The sequence below is a fragment of the Magnolia sinica genome, chromosome 6 (assembly GCF_029962835.1).
Source record: "Magnolia sinica isolate HGM2019 chromosome 6, MsV1, whole genome shotgun sequence".
Taxonomy (NCBI): domain Eukaryota; kingdom Viridiplantae; phylum Streptophyta; class Magnoliopsida; order Magnoliales; family Magnoliaceae; genus Magnolia; species Magnolia sinica.
This window is the reverse complement of record NC_080578.1, coordinates 20,042,263-20,063,410: the sequence shown is the minus strand read 5'-3', so window position 1 is coordinate 20,063,410 and position 21,148 is coordinate 20,042,263. Positions and strand designations below refer to the sequence as shown.

At 38.2% G+C, this 21,148-nt stretch overlaps 1 protein-coding gene across 4 annotated transcripts in view; it reads left to right on the top strand.

Moving 5' to 3' along the window:
- Positions 1-1,475: 1,475 nt before the first annotated feature.
- The window catches only part of LOC131248473 (uncharacterized), a 36,646-nt gene continuing 16,973 nt past the window's right edge, over positions 1,476-21,148 (top strand). Inside the window, exons 1-10 of one of the 4 annotated variants that reach the window (XM_058248753.1) lie at positions 1,477-1,709; positions 1,812-2,077; positions 2,193-2,266; positions 3,710-3,837; positions 4,913-5,010; positions 8,157-8,240; positions 11,622-11,702; positions 11,880-11,981; positions 12,068-12,163; positions 15,635-15,714. In XM_058248753.1, the coding sequence (XP_058104736.1) occupies positions 1,577-1,709; positions 1,812-2,077; positions 2,193-2,266; positions 3,710-3,837; positions 4,913-5,010; positions 8,157-8,240; positions 11,622-11,702; positions 11,880-11,981; positions 12,068-12,163; positions 15,635-15,714 (1,142 nt within the window). In that variant the 5' untranslated portion in view covers positions 1,477-1,576. Of the gene's footprint in view, positions 1,710-1,811; positions 2,082-2,192; positions 2,267-3,709; positions 3,838-4,912; positions 5,011-8,156; positions 8,241-11,621; positions 11,703-11,879; positions 11,982-12,067; positions 12,164-15,634; positions 15,715-21,148 lie in introns of those variants that run through there. The other 3 variants (XM_058248754.1, XM_058248755.1, XM_058248756.1) reach the window with 3 other exon arrangements.

Below are 21,148 nucleotides of genomic sequence, written 5' to 3'. Positions count from 1 at the left end.
GTATAAGTACAATTGTGTGCGCAGACATACGTCAGAGGTACAACTAAAGTAGTAGTCTGACCAGCTAACGTATAAATGGGTCCATCACCATAAGGTACCAGTACGTAGGCGTTAATGCAACGTGACCATCCACTTGGGTATGGTGTTGTAAGAAATGATATAAATGTTGTGAATATTCATGGAAATATCATATGCATCGCATTTTCACAATTTTGTTGTTAAATTTAATTATATGTATTCTATTTTCCTTCATTATCATAAAATTGATATTATTTGAACATATTAAATTTTGGGTAAGAAATGATCCTATTGGACTGTTATGCTCATCCTACTAAAAAAAAATGCATAGATACAGAGGTAGAATATTACGAGCAGGCGGGCCTCCGCTATTAGCTTTATTTTCTAGAAAATTAGGTTTAGTTTTAATTCAATTAAGTTTTTTTTTTTTTTTTGATTATTTAGGTTTAGTTTATGTTCAAATTTCGATGTAGAAAGAGAAAACTATCAAAAAAATTGAATTTAATAAACATTTCAGCTGTATTTTCTTTTAGATGACATTAAATATTGATTGAATTTGATTGAATCAACTGAATTGTAATAAATGTCATTATATTATAACTCACGAATCTTGGAATTCGGGTCCTGAAGACCTTATTTTGGTACTCTAATTTTGGGGCATGACATGGTACACGGAAGCGGATTAGCTGGTGTCCCACACACTAGCTATATAGCTAGTGTATTGACATCAACAAGTTCTGTGGGTCCCATCATGAGGTATGTGTTATATCCAAACCGTCCATCCATTTGATGAGCTCATCTTAAAGCTTGGTAGGAAATATAAGATAGATCTAAAGATCAATTGGACCACACTGCGAAAAGTAGTAGGGATTGAATGTCTACCATTGAAACCCTTTCGGGGGTCACAAAAGTTTTGGATCAATATGATATTTGTTTTTAATTTTCATCCATATCTTTGTGACCTTATGAACAGATTTGATGGAAAATAAATGTTATGGTGGACCCTATGAATGTGTTAACGGTGAAAATCATTATCCCACTGCTATTTGTGATGTGGTCCCGTTTACCTTTGGATATGATTCAATTTTTGGATCATGAACTAAAATGATCTCAAAAACTGGATGAACGGTTGGATATAATAAGTACATCATTTTGTGGCACATGCAACTTTGATCTCCTTTGAACCGTTCGTACAACTCGGAGCTCGGGGAGTGTCTGCGTTCATCTTCGCACGACACGTACATACATCAGCTATATAGCTGATGTGTGATTCACCAGCCAATCCGCGTCCGTGGTACGCCAGTTAATTTTATCCAGATGCTCTATCCGCAATGAGGGCCCACTGTCTGGATGGTCTGGATAGCCACCATCATTCTTTTAAAACGGTACAAAACTAACGTAGGAGTCCTGCTCTACATTTGTTTGTTCAGTTACAAGAGCAGGAAGCTATATAATTCGCTTGTGTTCTCATATGCGAGCGTGCGAACCTAAAACCCTACTAAAACCCCATCGAACTCGATCCCTATTACAAAGGTAAAGCATAGGGAAGGAAGGGACAATGGCGTCTCTGCTACCAGAGACCGCTCCAAAGGTCTTCACGGCAGAAACCCTTCGATCTGCCGCGAAGCAGTCCCAGCGCATCCACCTCATTCCTCTCCGCCTTCGCCGCGCCATCAAGAGATTCCTTCGAGGTGGGTTCCACCAACCACATGAAGTCCCATCCCTCCATTTCTCTTCTCCCCTTCTTCTTCTACCGCCTTTCTAACTTTTGGATCCCCGCCTTCGAATTCCAGACCAGGAGAAGGCTCACATGAACAGGAAAGTCCTAAGCCTATCCGAATCATTCAGCGAGATCAAGGACGTCAACCTCCAGCTCTGCTCCTCTACTTCCAAAGAGATCGTTGAGGACCCATTGAAATCCATGGAGCGTTCCCAGCGCTGGAAGATCAAATCCTCCTACGGTGACATTGGTCTCAAGTATAGAGACGATGAGACCGTTGCTTATGTTGCCGCTCGGATGCCTGCTGTGTATTCCGCATGCCACCGTGTCCTCAGAGAGGTGGGTAGGATCTCCTCTCTTTCATTTAATCGATTAGTTTTTTCAGTTGCTCGAAGTGGGCTGTGTTGAATTCGATCATGTTGGCATTTGAGTGAATTCAATTTCTTTTTTTCAGGTGCGGCGGAGACTTCCGGAATTTTCTCCTACTAAGGTGTTGGATTTCGGCTCTGGTCCGGGTACGGCACTGTGGTGAGTTTCTGATTTGATTCTCTTTGTAAAATTCTTTTAATATGGAGATTTTCTTTATTTCAATAATTTCCCCTTTTTTCTTTGAGTATATCATCTTGATATTTTCTTGAAAAATTGTGCGAAGTAGTACATCTATCGTTGCTGCACGTATTAAAGATTGCCAGCAATTCATTATTATATAAAATGTGTTCTTGGTAATCTTTTGTTAGAGAGCTCAAGAATGAGGAGAACACGTGATATTTTCAATATGTTGAAGATGGGTTTTTGTTCTAAATTCACTTGGTGAATGCATCGTAATCACTTGAGCATACGTAATGTTTCCAGTAATGCTGTTTTTTCATTGATATCAAATTCATGGTATCAAACCAATTTTACCTACATCTCTACCTCCTTTGTGGTTTCCTGTTTGGATCACTCTACTTTGTAATTCTTTTAAAAAATAAAATAAAATCAAATGATACCAAATTGATGGTATCAAACCAATATCCACTATACTTTTTTAAAAAAAATATTACTTTGGTAACTCTAATTTAGATTTTCACACTCCGATTTATTTGGTAGAGGACACGTAATTTAATATCACAAATGCAGTGACTATAGCAAAATAAATCATCCTTTTGTGTGTAGATTATGCGTATAACCATTATGCATGTACTTGGTAGTTTGAACCGGAGCGACCTGAATGATCTTATTGTTAGTGTTTTGTGTACTAGAGGTAGTTGTATACAGAGTGTCCATTCTAGCACCGTGCGCTAGTGTGATCCATGTTCTAGGTAACCTTGTGTTGAACAAAATCGTGTCCTAGCTTGGCAATGGCTCACGTAATATTAATGTTATCATTCTAGAAAAGGTTGAATATTTTCCTTCCGTTGCTCCCCATTCAAAATCCGTTTATGAATAATTCGACTGATTTCAGTTGATAAACCTCATGTTTAACCATTAAAGGGCTTCTTTCTATCATCCTAATGTGTATTTACTAGTTTGGGCTGGGGAATATTGAAATGATGGTGAGGAATCTTTCCTACTATTGGATGTACTCCACAAAAATGAAGTTATCCATACTTCATTTTCAAGACTATTGGTCCTTTTTGTTACTCATGTTTTTGCAACTTCTGGTTTCACTCCATATAGTGGTTTCTTCTCAAAGATGACTTTTGTTTCCCAAGACATCCTCTTGCTGTCTAGCTTTATGTTGATTGGGTACAAACTGGCATATATCAAGTTGGTTCCTGTACTTTTTGGTCTTTGATCCCAGCAACTGTGAATTCTATTTTGCATCTAGAAGTGGGGGATGCAGTTTGTTCTTGGTTTCATTCCCTTCAACAACATTGCTTATATGTGGAATGTTTTTTTAGTACAAACAAAGCAAGGCATTGTTCCATCTTTCTTTTATATACCTGTGTATCTCATGGTGTTTTCTTTCATACAAATCAATCACAATAGTTTCCTACACAACTCTTGTTTGGAGCCTTGCAGGGCTTTACGTGAGATTTGGCCTCGTTCTTTGGAAAGAGCTAATTTAATAGAGCCATCTAAAGCAATGCAACGTACTGGTCAAAGCCTTTTGCAAGGTAGTTAATCACCATGAGTAGGATCTTCTTGTCTTTTCATTTCTTCTTCATGTGTTTTAATCTTTTAATCAAATAGTAGTTTGAGCACGAGAACTTGTTATTTACCTAGATTATTTATTTCAAGTACTCTCATAACCTTAAAGAGTCTATCAATCTTTTAGTATCTTCATAAGTTGTGGCATCTACAGACATTGAGCAACAAAGGAATCACTCACAAACAATATAATGCAAGGGCGTTTTCACACCGGGCTCGAGTGGGGTTGCCTGTGGGATGCAGGGGCACACTCGGGGTGGGCAGCCTGTGTGAAGCGGGTGGCTCGTGTGAGGTGGTACCCATGTGATTTGGGGCCCACAAGGGGGGTTCGGCCGAGATCCTAACTCATGAGATGTGGGGCCTGGGCTATGAGATAAAATGATTAATTCGCCATGCTCTATCAGTTTAAGCTTTTAGAGCAAGTGGTTAATTGTCCCGCATCAAATTGGTATCAGAGCGGGAGGCCTCGTGTTCGAGACTCCTCTCCGAGGGTAATTAATGCAGGAACATTTTCATACTGGGCTCGAGTGGGGTTGCCTATGGGATGTAGGGGCACACGCGGTGTGGGCGGCCTGTGTGAGGCAGTACCCATGTGATTTGGGGCCCACGAGGGGGGTTTGGCCGAGATCCTAACCCATGAGATGTAGGGCTTGGGCTATGAGATAAAGGGATTAATTCGCCATGCTCTATCAGTTCGAGCTTTTAGAGCAAGTGGTTAATTGTCCTGCATCACAATAGGTCATAATTCAGATGAACCTGGATGATGTTTTACCTGATGGTTGAAATTGCATTGTAATAGAGAGTTGTTTCTTGAACACTTGATTGAGAAATAAATGATTTCTTCTAAAGCTTTTGTTATTCTAGAGATAATATGATGGGCCCAATCAGGATATTTTTGACATTTTTATGACAATGTAGCTTTAGCTTGTAGCAAGTTGTGCCATTAATCTACACACACATGCACATACAGACACATATTGATGTGAAACTTGTGAATTGTTAAGTAGAATTCTAACATTGTTGTGTTGGGTCTTGAGGAAGATTTGAAGGACTTGCCACTCATTCAAAGCTATGGTAGCATTCAAGCATTGACTCAAAATCTTGAAAAGGGTGAGAGGGATCATGACCTTGTAATTGCTGTAAGTGTTTTGAACTATCCCTTTTTTGTTTCTTTAACTTTTATTTTTGTCAGTATGGTAACAATGATGCATTTAAGTTTGGTTTCTTCCATTGTGTCTGCAATTTTGTATCATGCATAGAATAGCTCCTATGCAATTTCTGAAATATATGACCTGGCTTAGTCTTCGTGTTTATTATTAATGTGGAGCACTAAAGATGGAATTGACCTAGAAGCTACCAACATAGTTTTAAAAGTCAGTGGGTCAACTCAAAACTTGGCCGAGTCGACTTGACTCGCCCAGATTTCGAGCCAGCCTGAGTTTCATGGAAACTTGGTGACTAGCTTGACTTGATTGAGTCTCAACAAGACTCATTGAGTTGGCTCGAAAACTCGGCTGACTTGACGTGAATTGACCAAGTCACTTGCTGTCCAGGGTATCAGTTTTAATACAAAAAAAAAAAGAAAAGAAATGTGTAAGGACTCGGATCCAAACCCTCAGCTTCAAGCAAGAGTATCATGCAACACCACCACTGAACTGACCATTGCAAGTTATTATTCTACCATTTTAAATATTTATATCTGTCTTAAATGCTTACTGTTATCTTAAATATCACTTGGTTGATTTTATTAAATATCGAGTTGATTCAAACAAAGGCTAGATCGAGTCTTCAGGTCTACCTGACCTAGCTGGGGTGTCATGTTTAATAAAAAATGAAATTTGTAAGGATTGAGATTCAAACCCTCAGATTCAAGCAAGAGTATCATGCGAAGCCACCACTGAACCAGCCATTGCAAGTTGTTATTATTCTACCATTTTAAATACTTATTTATGTCTTAAATGCTTGTTGTTATCTTAAATATCACTTTGTTGATTTTATTAAATATTGAGTCAATTCAAATAAGGACTCGGTGGTATCATCGAGTCTACCCAACCTGGCTTGATATCAAGTCAAACTTTTTGAGTTTTAAACTATGACTATGAGATCCAAATATGTTCCACTTTTGATAAGCAATTGCTTTTTCTTTTTCTTTTTTTTATAAAGATGACAATAAGATAATTAACAAATGCCAAGAAGTCCCAACTCCTCCCCCCCCCTAAAAAAATAAAAAAAAAGAAGAAGAAGAAGAAGAGAGAAAGAGAGAGGCCCATTCAATAAACATGCCTCTTGTTCTCAAGACAACCCACTCTGAAGAGTGACTCAAATTACTAAAGCATCTCACGTTTCTTTCTTCCCAAACTGCCCAGAGACCCACCAAGTGACAAAAGGTGCCATGTATCTTTCAACTCCTTTCTAATCTCCACCTCATGCTAGGACATGATGAATAAATCAATAGAACTTGGAGGAGCTGGTTTGCCAATACAAAGAGGCAACTCAAGGTACGTGGATGGGAACTCACCTGCCTCACAACCAAACACCGAAGCAAGCTCCAAAAGCTCCTCCTTGGGCAAACAGACCCCCAACATGACACTCTTTGCAATACTTACTTTTAATCCCGATAATCAATTCCATCTCTAGATGTTGTCTCCAATCAATCCAATAATTTACAAAAGATGAAGAAATTTAAAAAAGCAATTAAAAAAGCAATGGTAACCACACAATTGCTCCACAAAAGGCCCCAAGGAGTGACACCAAAGGGTTTCACAAGCATCTCTCCTAGGTTTTTGAATCCCCACATGGGAAACAAAGAAAATATAGCTTTATTTATTAAAAATTATCATCATAATCCCTCTCTTAAATCCTGGTGTATATAGTTTTCATATACGAATACTTATAAACAAAAACAAATAAAGGCTTGAACCCTGTTGGTCCAAGATTCCTTTCCTAATTGCACAAATTGGTGTTTAAAAGAAAATAACCTATAGAAGCTCTCCAACCAATACTCAACCTATTTAGGATTCCTAATATTGCTAAAATACCAAAACTAAATACTTACACAGTTACACATAACTATATGAACTATAGAGCTGTATGGTTTGTGTGAAAATCTATTTCTTCTTAAATGTTTGTATAAAATCGCTAAAGAGCTCACAGTTGAACTTGTGGTCCCATAGTCCATCTGGTTACTGTTTTTGGTGATCTGTTTGATTCAATGGGTCAGTAGTCAATCAGACGTTGATCTTGTCTAAAACACTCATCAAGATCATTGGTAAGGTTCTGATCTTTTATCAACACAATAGAGCCCTGATATTGTCCGGATCTTCAATCTAGGCAGATGAGTGGAGGGATGGTATAGATCTTCAATAGATGGTTGGATATTTCATCGTGACCCTTGGATGGGCCTGATCGTGGTCTCCCATTGATTGACCGGACAGTTCTGTGTCACTTACATTTCCTATTAAAGAGATAACTAGCTTGCTTTTCTCTTTTGCTTCTTTTTCACTGTTATCTTTGTTAGTAAAGACACTGCCCTTTTTTATCTTCTCAGGGTATTAATTTTTTACTTGAAAATCTCCATATTGTCTACTGCAATTAATTCCTGAGATTTCACTTTCTCATGTGATATTAGATAAAGAATAACAGTGGTAGAAACCTTAGTTCCATTGACAAGGAGTTTTGGTTCCCTTCACAAGGTTTAGAATACCCACTTCATGGTGTCTATATCATGGGAGGTATCTTGATTTCGTGGAGTAGCATGAAGCAGAGGACTGTTGGAACTTCTAGGATTGTAAGTGAATTCTAGTATTACAGGGGATTCTACTGCTGAAATTGCTTTGTTGCAGTGGATCTTGAAAAACGACATGTACTTTGACAACAGTGCTGTGTTTCGGTAATAAGTTCTTGCTTTTATTTTCTGTTGTATTGTGATAATCAATTTTCATTTCCCAATACCCACATCTGTCCCATGCCATGAAAATGACTTTTCCTGCATCTGTTCTATTTATCTTGTCCTGCATTTGTTTCTCAGTCTGGTAACTATTGTTAGGTTTGAGCTGCACATGGGTATGTTTCGTGGTGACTTCGGATGTCCTCTGTTCGTTCCCGTTTTATCCTATTTCAATGCATTCCCATCAGATAATTGCTCAAATATTGTTTCTCATCTAAAAATATGATTTCTGTGATTAGCATTCTTTTTCCTTCAGCTTGTGTGAGCATGATTTTTTTTTTCCCAGCTATTTCTGCCGGCACTAACCTAATATGTCTTGTTTGAAACCACCAAATGAAGTCGTATGTACTTGGGGAGATTCCATCACTGAGTGACCGAATTACTATAGCTCGCCAACTTTGGGATCTTACGAGAGACATCCTGGTACACTCTTTCGTCTCAGTGCAAAAATATACAAGTTAGACATTCTAATCTTGCTTTTGGTCGATTCAAGTTGATTTTGGACCTATGATGAGCTTGGCTAGATTTCGGAATATTCAGAAGCTAATCTAATGTTGATAAAGGTGGATGGTAAGCAAGAAGATTGAATGAAAATGACAGTAGAAAATAGTTTGAAATCCACTGGAGAGTGGAAAATAAAAGGGTGTTCAGTGTACAATGCTTATGAAATTTGAAAGAAAATGAATGTTGAAAAACTGTGGGAAAGACCGCAGAGCAGTAGTCTGGCATGGGTATTCAATTCTAAAATTAAGTTTCTTAAGCGGTTTTATCAATAAAACAAATTTATTTGCAATTTCTTTATATTTTAAAGGGAATTTTACAAAATAGTGCCTCATTAATATGGTATTTACATCCTGGTGCCTTTTCTAATTAGGTTTTCATTAAGCTACCTCATTAATTAAGTTATTGTCAAACAAGTATCTTCCGTTAAGTTTCTCTAACATCCGCCAGGTTAAAGTATGATTTTCCTAAAATGACGAAAATGCCCACATCACGGGGCCTTTGACGTGGGGACGGATTCATACGATGCATTGTGGGCCCCACCATGATGTACATGTTCAATCCACACCATCCATCCAATTTGCCAAGTCATTCTAGGGCTCAAGCCTAAAAATAAGGCAGATCCAAATCTCAGGTGGGCCACACTGTGGTAAACAGTGGTGATGAGCGCCCACCATTAAAAACTGGAAACAGTGGCGATGAACGCTCACCATTAAAAACTTCTCGTGGGCTACAGAAGTTTTAGATCCAGCTGATATTTGCATTTTGCTTTCACCCAGACCTATCCTTATCAATGGCTTGGATGGCAAACAAACATTATTGTGGGCATTGCTGTGGGCCTATGCTCACAAGGAAGTTTTTAATGGTGAGCGTTCAATCAGCACCGTTTCCTATGGTATAATCCATCTGAGTTTAGGATCTGCTTAATTTTTGAGTTTATGGGCTAAAAGGGGCTGGCAAAATGGATGGAAGGCATGGATATACAATAAATACATGAAGGCAGGCCCCGCGATCAGGGCGCACTGCGTTGGCTGAAGCCGAGGCCGCACTTAGTCCCGAAACCTTTAACCTGCACAGACACAGATTGACTGTGCTCCCGAGACTTCCTGTAGTCCAAGGCTGCGTGGGGCCCACAGACTTTTCATAACAAAACCACACTGTTCATCAGACAGATCCAAAACTCATGTGAGCCACACTACATGAAACGGCGGGGATTGGATGCCCACCAATGGAAATTGTGGGGGCACAAAAGTTTTGTATCAAGATATCATATTTGTGCCTACACTTTATCTGAGTGGTTTGGATAGCCTATAAACATCATGGTCGGCTCTTGGAAAGTTTCAACAGTGAATGTTTGCTTTCCCACAGTTTAATTTGGTGTGGTCCACATGATTTTTCGATCTGCCTGAATCCTGTCCTATTGTGGTCTTGAAAAACTGATGGATGGAGTGGCTTTGTGATAGGAATCTCTATTGGCCCACATCGTTTTTGATTATATGAACCAGTGTTCGAATTATCTCTGATATTATTGAAATATCTCCGATATTTTCTTTATCTCCAGCTCAACGATACCGATAACACAGGTAGCAATACCGATAACATCGGTGGTATCAAAAATTTCAGGTATTAGCAATGTATCGCTAAGTATCGCCAACGTATCAATATCGCTAATGTAATCGCCAATATTTTCGACTACGTAAATTCTAGGTGTCGCTTGTATTGCCAATGCATCAATATCGCCAATGTATCGCTAATATTTTCAACTATGTAAATTCTAGGTAATGCTTGTATTATAAGTGTATTGACGATATTTCAATAAGATCGCCAACATATTGATATCATCAAAATTTTGTTTATTACAAAAAATTTCAATTTGTTTTTCATGGGCACGTGGTTGTATGTAATGTTCAATTTATCATTGATAATATTGATAATATCTCGATATTATCGATATCGCAACATACGCAATATTGAGACCACAATCTTTCGTTTCCTTTCTAATTGTTAATGATTTCCTAATGAAATATCATGTGTTGTTGATATTTTGCAATATCGATGTATTTTTGGATGGTTAAATAGGCCGGATGGGATGATTGGACTAATTTCTTACAACAGCACATGCTTTTAAGGCCCCATTAAATGGAAACTTGTTATATATGCATTCTTTTTGCAATTTTTTTTTTTTTTTTAAATACGCAAATGTGTACATTTTAACATCTTTTGAAGTTTCGCTGAAAATTCCAATGTTTTTCCCATGTTTCCCCGCATTTTCGGTTATCAACGATATTATCGGCGATATCGATATTGTTTCCGTATCCCTGGCCAGCGAAACTTGTAGTGATACCAACACTTTGAACATTGGTATGAATTTCCTCCACTAGGGCTATAGGCAATCTGTGTCGGGTAGAGACACCAAGGTGGTGCATTTAACCTGGATTGCATACGGTGCTCTGTGGGCCCCACCATAATGTATGTGTTTAATTCACACCGTCTATCCATTTTGCCAGATTATTTTAGAGTATGAGCCCAAAAATGAGGCAGATCCAAGTCTAAGGTGGACTACACATCATGAAACCGTGGTGATAACACTCACCATTAAAAACTTCTCGTAGGCTTGAAATTTTTTGGATTAAGCTGATATTTGTTTTCTTTCCCTTCTGTTTGACCTAATCAACAGGTTGGATGGAAAATAAAATTTATGGTGGGCATTAAGATGGGTCCTAGGAAGTTTTTAATGGTGGTCGTTCAATCACCACTATTTCCTATGATGATGTCCTAAGAGATTTGGATCGTCCTCATTTTTGAGCTCGTGCCTTAAAATGATCTGGAAAAATAGACGGACTGTGTTGATACATTATGGTGGGTCCCACAAAATACCGACTAGTAACATGCCCCTATTGCTATGCATTCAGCCTGTTTAGATTTTATTTTTATTTTATTTTTTGTTTTCAGATATTTTTAATAAGAACAAATATTTACATCTAGGTACCTATTTAATTCCTTATTAAGCAACCTCATGAATTGGTGAGCATTTTCGTCATTTTAAGAAAAATCAATCTTTAAACTAACGGACGTTAGAGAAAACTAATGGAAGGTACCCGTTTGACAACAGCTTGATTAATGAGGTAGCTTAATGAAAACTTAACCAAAAAGGTACCGGAATGTAAATATCATATTAATGAGGTACTATTTTGTAAAATTCCCTATTTTTAATGGGGATGTGTTAACAGCAGAATTCTTTCAGTTTTGTAATAATTTTGTGGGGTGAACACTTTTTTGTTGTATTTTCTGAATCTGGGGTAGGTTTTGGTTGAGCCTGGAACTCCACATGGATTTAGCATTATTTCTCAAATGCGGTCTCATCTCTTATGGATGGCGAAAAGGGTAAGCTTATTGTATCCTTCAATTCAGTACTGTGCTTAACAAGATGCTCACATGAATTTGTGCATTTGAAGCTTCCTTGTCTTTTGGATCTGCTAATTTATGCTATTAAATTGATATGTTTTTGTCCTCTGAGTATCCATTTCTCCATTTATTGATTCTATGTTTATGACTGTCAAGAAATGCCGCAAAGCTGATGATGCAGTTAACGCTTCTAGGGACATGTCAGATACTGCCAACAATGTGGTGGCTCATAAAAGTGGTGCATTTGTGGTTGCTCCTGTGGGTTTCATAATTTTTGTTGTACATTCCTTGCCTGTTTTGATATGTTGTTTGCTGCGATGTCTGACTAAGTGTTCTCATTGTAGTGTGCTCATGATGGAGCTTGCCCATTGGAGAAATCAGAAAAATATTGTCATTTTGTTCAGCGCTTGGAGAGGACGTCATCACAACGTGCATATAAGGTGGTCCTCTTTAAATTTTGTCTACTGTTATGCTCACAAGGTGTTTGTTGACTGTAGTTCTTGCTAGACTTTTCATTATATGATGCTCAATAGAGAGCAACATTTTTTTATCCCCCCCTCTTTTGTAACCTAAGCCGTTGATCTGGTGGGCCCCATGTGTCAGCCCATTCCCTAACATCCACTCTATCAGATAATCCCAACCACCTGAATGAAAATGGACAAATTACACCAGTGGCTCACATTTAGTGGAGGCCAAATCAAATCTTGATTCTTGAGGATCATTTTCTGGAACAGAGACTAAAAATTGTGCTGGTTAGGAGTGAGTTGGTACTTGGTACAAGTTGAAGGCTCTAAAAGGGCAAGGGGAAGGCCCAAAAAGACATGGGTGGAGGTAATACGAAAAGACTTGATGACCTATGGTCTAACTGAAGTTATGGCCCTTGATAGAGTGGAATGGCAGAAAAGGATTTATGTAGCCCACCCCTATTAGTTGGGATAAGGCTTAGATGATTATAATGATGATGATGACGACGACAACCTTCCATCCACCATGGTCCACATGATGCGCGATTTTGATTACCAAAGGGTGGATACAACATGTAAATTTTTTTAGGCCGAACAAAAGCTCGATCAAGCATTTTATAGTTCCTCTTTCTTGATATTATACGTTGTTGCTGTTCATCATGAGGTTTCTCTTTCTTATGCAATCTGGCACCTGATTCTGGCAATTTCTTTTGTTGCATATTGAACTGTACTTGGTTCACTGTGGAACGTTGAATCCTAAGACCTGCACTTTGGAGTAGGGGAAAGGTTCTGAATATTGGTATCAGAGGGGACATTGGTCAGGCCTCAAAACAGTACTCTATATGGAGTGTATCTGACTGTACAATTCTTTCTTTGACCAAGAAAATGTGGAGAAGTATTAGGAAGAGGAAAAAAAAAACATGAGAAACAAAAGTATCTATCATTTGTATGTGTTTTTGCCGTGTATTCTACAATTCATCTTTCCCTTCTTTTGTAAGAATACTATCTGTCAGCCTGACCTGCTGAAAGCTCAGTTTTTGAGTCCTGTTACCTCTAAATTTAAAGCTTATAGAAATTAGAAATTCTTTGGTTGACCACCAGTTTTTACGGGTTCCATTACATATTTGACTGAACATTATGGTAACCACCACACATGCCTTTGGAATTAAAACATCTGTGATTATAATGACAAATCAAGTATTGTGCTTTCACTTGTTGGCTCAGGGTGGGGATATAGGGTGGCACGTAAACGTAATATATAAATTTGAAGTTTATTTGTTTATTATACACCATTTTGATTGATGTATTGTCATTATAAATGTGATTATTTTCATTATGAACAACACTTCTTTTGAACTCATATTCGCCAAATCATGCTCATCTTATGTTTTTGTCTCCAAACTATGGCTAAATCTTGATGAAAAGTAGTTCCTAGCCTTCCTCTACACCTGCAATGAAAAAATATAAGAAAAATGTTAGGAAAGTGAAAAATGACCTCATATAGGCATCTTAGTTGCAATGGGATACACATGGGCATGTGGGTATCAATTTTGAAGCGGGCCATATCATCCTTGTATCGAGAATTAAGTACTGGACGATATGACTACAATGCGCTCATATTGGCTGATGCTATATGGTTATTTGGACCATGAGTAGAGGTGCAACTCGAGTCAAGATGGGGCAAACTTGAACCTGACCTGAGTTTAAAACAGGTTAGGAAAATCCTCGCCATGCTCAACCCCAGCTTGATCCGTACCCAACTCAATCATGTGTATTTCCAGTTGGATCAGGTCAGGTAATGGCTCAACCTGAGTCCAGCCCAAATTTAAATTCAGTTAGTAAAATTCAATCTGAACCAACGCATGTCACAATTGGGTTGGCCCAATTGAGTTGTGTTAAGCCCAGTCCAAGTTGCTGCCCCACTTTAGAGCCATGTCTTGAGCAAAACTTTCTGTTGTCTGCAGGTCTCACAAAAGTTGCTGCAGATCTAATCTTATGATATGAGGCGGGTATTAATCAAGATGAAAAAACCCAAGATTTGATGATGAGGGTCCAGTTGAGTCGTACTTTGTCTTGTCAATTATGTTTTTCAACTTTCCTTTTCTTCTTAAAAAAAGTTCAAAGAAATCGAATACTAGAAGATTAGTGTCTTGAGTGCACTGGAAGTCGATGATAACAACAAAACAACTTCTATGCATTCTATGATTTTCTCAGTTTTTAAATATGTTAAGTATCTCAACCAAGTTGGACAGTTCATGGAGATTTACAAGTGCAGTTAGTTTGACTGAGCTGAAGGTGCTTCTTTTGATGAATAACGGAAAAGATTTGGAGTAGGTGGGCTTTACTTCTTGGGAGAGGCTTAAAAATAGGAAAGTAATAGGTAGTGTCAGTCTTCCTTGTAGCTTTGGTGTCCTTTTTTGAGGGGCCTTTATCTTGCTATCTTCTTTTTCAATCAAATTTGCGATTTGCCCATAAAAAAGGACATGGTTTGGTTGGTGAACATAGGTTAGGTATTTCAATTAGCTTGACATCTATGTTAGGCCTCTAGAATCAGTCCATTTTCACCCACCCATCTTGATCATGGTACAGGTCCTGTCTGACCTTGCTTGACCTAAACAAAGTAACGTATTCTTTTATAAAGGTTTTTTTTTTTGGTCTTGAATTCTCAGTTTATGGCCTGTAAGCACACCAGTAATAAGACATTGGTTTTTATGCACGTATCTGCCTTATGTGTGCATCTATGTTCAGGGAGCTGATCCACTGCCTCTGTGAGATTGCAATTTCATGCCTCCAGATCATGTATGATACATGATCCAAACAGGCATCCAACAGACACCGCCATTGATTGGTTGAATTTTCTATGATTGTACTATTGTAATGATCTAATAAATTGGCCTGTCCTCACTGAATGCGAGATATTGCTGACTACTATCTTTTAGTGTACATTTGTGCTTCACCAATTAAAGGATTACAGCTGTCGAAACATCGTGATTCTTGGACTGAGGCCCATTCTCTATTTGCATCTAGGCCATGTTTGCCACATTGGCAGCAAGGGCATGGAGGCAGACTATGTCCAGTGCTCTAGATCATGTCCCGTATGTCTACCACTAAGAAACAATGTGTAACCGTGGGATAGTAGATGGTGAGAGAGAATGGTGAGGAGGTCGTTTCAGCTGGTAGAATGGTTTGTCAGGTTGTTAATATGCCTTAGAGATGAATTGTCAATTATCTATTACCTATATCTTTAACTCCAAGTGTTGTGATGGAGTTTTGTCTAATTATATTGTAGCTTCTTGGTAGTTGATTTGATATTTATTTAGGGTTACAAGAGGTAGGGGACCTTTTTCCTTCTTGAAAGATGGCGATTTTATTAATTTTATCATTTTCACACTTGTTTATTAGTTTATGTATTTATCCATCTTTACTCATGTTCATGATATTTTGCAGCGGTCCAAGGGTGAACCTTTACGTGGTTTTGAGGATGAGAAATTTTGCTTTGTTGCTTTAAGACGAGGAGAGCGGCCGAGGTACATATAACCTTCATTGAAAAGGTTGTTTTATTTTTATTTTATATTATGTTGCACTAATATGTTATTGAAAAAAAAAAAAAAAGGAAAATACTTCTACACTAGTGAGTAGTGACCGTAGAAAACATCGATTTCACCTATTATAGAAGTAGATGATGATAACTGTTTCTTAGCATGTGGGTAAAGAGGTGTTTTCCTTTCTTCATGTCACGCCCCAAAATCCGGGTACAAAGTGTGCACCCTCAGACCCGAGTTTTAGTTCGTAACTCGTACACACAGTGTACTAACTTAATTCCTTAATCAGTTTAATTAGAGGTGATAATTAGATTCAGTCTAAGTTCCACCCCAATTCCAATCACACATACATAACACGTAGCACCAATCAATCAGGCATATATAAATCTTGACAATCATTAAATAATATAACCTTAAAAATCATTCATTTATTATATCATCATACTATAAATATGTTTATTCCAGACCAACATGGTTTCAATGAGATAAATCTAAACAGTTTCTTAAAATCTCACAATCAATACCAATATGCATTATAAGCTAATCAAAATTATTCTAGCAAATAAATCACATAATTAGAAATGGTCTAATGCCGCCACTTCATCTTCAGACAAGTATGATCACGTTTCACATGGGTCGTGTTCAGGTGCGGTGGATCCTTCCGGTTCCTGCACCACATCATCTGCTAATGGCTCATCTGTATAGTTTTTCCATCGATAAAATGGTAAGCTGGCCAAGCTTAGTGAAATAACTCAGCATGGTTCGTAATCATAGCAATTAAAATAATACAAAGTACTAAATGTAAAAATGTATGCGCAATGATATGGATACAAATGGTGTATGAATGCATCAGATGATCTTCCATCTGCTTGGGTTGGAGATCGTCAACCCGCATCTGGTAATGCTCTACCAGGATCGACATTTCTTCCAGGGAGGGCCCCTAGGATCGACCATGCATTATGTAAATGTAATGGAAGATGAATGATATATGAATGTATCATTTTTATAACTACCATAGATACTTGTCTTGGTAAGTAAATTCAACGTATAATTATAATTTCATGCAATTTGGCATAGATTAGCATATAATTTACCCCCCTTTATCAATCGTCGCAGGGTGCCCTTTTTTTAGAGGGATAAAAGGGGGGTTTATGGATATATATATATATAAGGGAGAGATAGGATAGAGATAAAATAGGGATAAGATAGAGATAAGATTTTTTTTAAAAATAAAATCTTTTATTTATTTTTTATTATTATCATTAAGTTTTCACGGGCGTTACATTCTACCCCCCTAAAAGAAAATTTCCGTCCTCGAAATTTACTTGAAATTACTCAAAGAGATGAGGATATTTCTTGCGAATTTCTCTTTCCTGCTCCCAAGATGCTCCGTTTACTTCATGATGACTCCATAAAACCTTGACTAAATGAAATGTCTTAGTGCGCAACACGTGCTCCTTACGATCCAATATTCGAACCAGTTTCTCCATGTAAGATGTGTCTTCCTGCAAATCGAGAACTTGCCAATCAATCACATGAGAATCATCCCTCTTATACTTAGCATCGATACATGAAAAACATTATGGACATTGGTCAAATGAGGAGGTAATGCAAGCTGATATGTCACTGCCCCAATTCGCTCTAATATTTCAAATGGTCCAATAAAACGTGGTGCGAGTTTTCCCTTGGGACCAAACCACATCAATTCTTCATGGGAGAAACCTTCAAAAACACGTGGTCTCCTACTGTGAACTCTAGATCTCATCTTTGATTGTCGGCGTGGCTCTTTTGACAACTTTGAGCGGCTTATAGTCGCTTTCAAATGATTTCAATTTTTTCAATAGCTTCTTGGACAACATCTGGCCCAATTAAACATTTCTCTCTTACTTCGGCCCAACAGTTAGGTGCTCGACAAGGACGTCCATATAAGACTTCGTACGGAGCCATACCAATACTTGCTTGGTAACCATTGTTGTAGGCGAATTCAACATAATGTACGTTGTCATCCCAGCTTCCCTTGAAATCTAGAGCGCATGCGCGTAACAGGTCTTCTAATATTTGATTCACACGTTCTGTTTGCCTGTTAGACTATGGATGATATGTTGTGCTGTAGTCCATAGTCATACCCATAGCTTCCTGTAGACTTATCCAGAATCGCAAAGTAAAACGTGGGCCTCAATCTAATACAATAGAACCAGGGACACCACGAAGTATCATTATTTCTTTGATGTATAGTTTGGCGAGTTCCTCCATTGAATAATTGATATGGATAGGAATAAAGTGCGCTAGCTTAGTCAGTCGATCGATAATTACCCAAATCGAATCATGCTTCTTCTGCATCTTAGAAAGACCAACTATAAAGTTCATAGAGATGCAATACCACTTCCACTCAGGTACAAGGTCTTCAGTATCGATATTGGTGGGCATAACGGTGTCCACCGTTATCGATACGGATACGCCCCGTATCTGCCGATACAAGGGCGTAACGGCCTGTAACGGTGTAATTTTTATTTTTGTTTTTGCCAAAAAAATATGGATTAAATCTGGAATATTCTAAATATTCCAAATATACATTCATTTATAATTTGGAAGATGATTATGATGGTGTAACAGTCCACTCTTTGATGAGAAGTTGTATTGGACAGTCTGATGAATTTATGCACCAAACAACCTGGATTTGATTGCAAAACTCGTGTATTTAATTTTCTAACTATCTACTATCAATGATAAATATATTAGAATGAATGTAATATCTTACGTGTGTAAGTGTTTGCAATTATTTTTCATAATTTATTCTATATTTAAGTTATTAACAATTTAACATACCCGAGGAGGAGTGAGGTCTCTACTCTAGAGTCTAGACTAGAGTAAGTTCAGATTTGCATAAATTACAATGTTCATTCTATTTTAAAGTCTTCATTCTTCAACATGTCAGAGACTTGTCCTCTTATCCTGTTCCTGTGGTTATGATTCCTGTCCTGTCCTATGACCTGACAGTCATCCTTAAGTCAAGAATATAAATAAATAAAAAATTAGTAGTGTCTGATATACTCTCCTGCAACTTGATTAAGGATTACTTGATTGGTTGTCAGGGGAATTATTTTAAATACAAGTTAGGCAATGTGTGTGCTTGCAATAGTACTGCTGCAAATACTTACTTTAATACAAATATATACTCACAATTAACCATAATAAAATTCACAAGTCACCACCAAAATGAAATTTTGCTTTTTTGTGGTTGCTCGACCTCCACATCATTGTCATCATCATCATCAGGCTGAGGCTGTCCAATAGGTGGAGGTGTTGCATATCCATAATATCCAGTGCCAGAAGGAAATACTAGGTCAATGAAACCAAAGGATGATTGATCCTGACTAGGCAATGACCTTGACTCCGAATAAGGATATCCACCAGTGCCCGTCGAATAGCCATACTAATGCTCGTACTTAGGTTGTTGAGAATCTTGAGATTGAGAGTGTGTTTGTGATGTGTAACTTGGATTTGGATTTGCATATCTATAATCATATGGATATGGATCAGGAGGACTACTCCAACATGGATGTAATAAAATAGGCTCAGTATAACCATAATCCAATTGGCCACAAGAATATCCATCATAATGCCCTGGACCATGGGCTTGCTGATGTTTCGGACCTCCCAGACCCGGTGCACCATTAGACCTACCCTCCTCCTGCTGGTTGTATCGTGACTCAGTACACTCATAAATCCGACCTCGTGTACTACCTCGTCGATGTTCATCGGCCTCGCGATCTGTAGACTGTTGTATGGTGTGTGAGCAACACCGGAAGTGTCAGCACCAGGGGCAAGAGCATCATCATCACCATCATCCGACACGGTCACGCTACCGCTGCTCATACTCTTCTGTTGATCTTGAGCCGTACTTGGCATAAAAGCCGCCCCTCTTTCTGGGTCTAACACAGCTGCACGACTCTCTTGTTGCGGTATGCGTATTAGTGGGTCATCAATTTTCAATTCTTCATTATCCTCTTCAATTTGCTTTTCCCATGTTTCCAACCAAGGTAGAAGCGAGTCGTCCTCATCATAAATATTGTCCAAGTTTATTAGACAGTAGTCTGTGCCTTTGGCGGCTGTAATGCTCCTATGATGTCGTCGCATTCTTAACTTCATGTTGTAATGCATGAAAACAAGTTTATCTAACGTCCTAGTTTGCAATTTTTTCCTATTCTTTGAATGAATAAATGCAAAACAACTCCAATTCCTTTCGCGGCTAGAAGAATATGTTGTCTGGCTCAAGACTTTTATTGTAATTTTTTGGAGAGCCTTCATACTCTCTTCGAAATTCATCCACCATTCAACCGGTTGCAACCTAGATACTGCATGTTGTGCAAGAGCATCTCTAAAGCTATCCAGGCGATTTCCAAATATATCTATTTCATTCAACGCCTTTATTTGCATATCTAAGTCAAGCTCTAATCTCTTTATCATATTCTCTAGCCCGACACAAACTTTATTATCCGCAACAAATGATTGGGCATATCTATACTTGAGATTTAGGTAGTAACCTGCTGCATGAAGATCGTGATAGAGTTGTTTTGTCCATCTCTTGTCGATCATCCTCCAATAAGACTCCCAGCTTCTACAATCACATTGAATTGCCAACTTTGATTTATCCATGGCATCGTATAGGAAGCTCATGGTAGGTGCGTCGGTTTCAACAAGATGGAGTACCCTCATTAGTGGCTCCATCAGCTTTAAGATCGACTTGACCCTCTTCTAATATTTATTGTCTCGTATGGTGTTCGCAATTTCAACCGGTGTTCCTAATGTCTTTTGCCCATGTTTTGTGTTGAGCCAATCTCGGGAAGCGAATATCTCACTCAACTCTCCCCTATGCTGGTATAAACTCTCTAATGCTATAAAGTTTGTTGCAAATCTAGTCACCGCAGGCCTCGGCAACTCTCATCCTTTTGTGAACTTCCTCATTATTACGACTACTTGATTATGGCTGTAAATAAACGTTATCACTTCTCTTGCCCTTTTGACCATTTCCTTAACATTCTTCTTCTTCTTAATATCTTCCAATATAAGATCAATACAATGGGCAACACATGGTGACCAAAAAATATGTGGTCTCTTTCTCATTAAATTATGTCCTGCAAGCTTATATAATGCTTCATTATCCGTCACAATCTCTACCACATTCTCTTCTCAAATTTCATCCATTAGTCCATTAATATAATTAGAATTTTTTATTACGGCTGAGGCATCAATTGACTTGTAGTATATAGTTCCCAAGCAACAGTACACCATGAAGTTGATCATGCTGCGTCTGGGTGGGCCAGTCCAACCTTGCACATGATCGTGCATCCTCTGACCTGTCATACAGATTTAAAGGTAGCCACATATGCTTTCACATCCGCATACTCTACATCTGTCA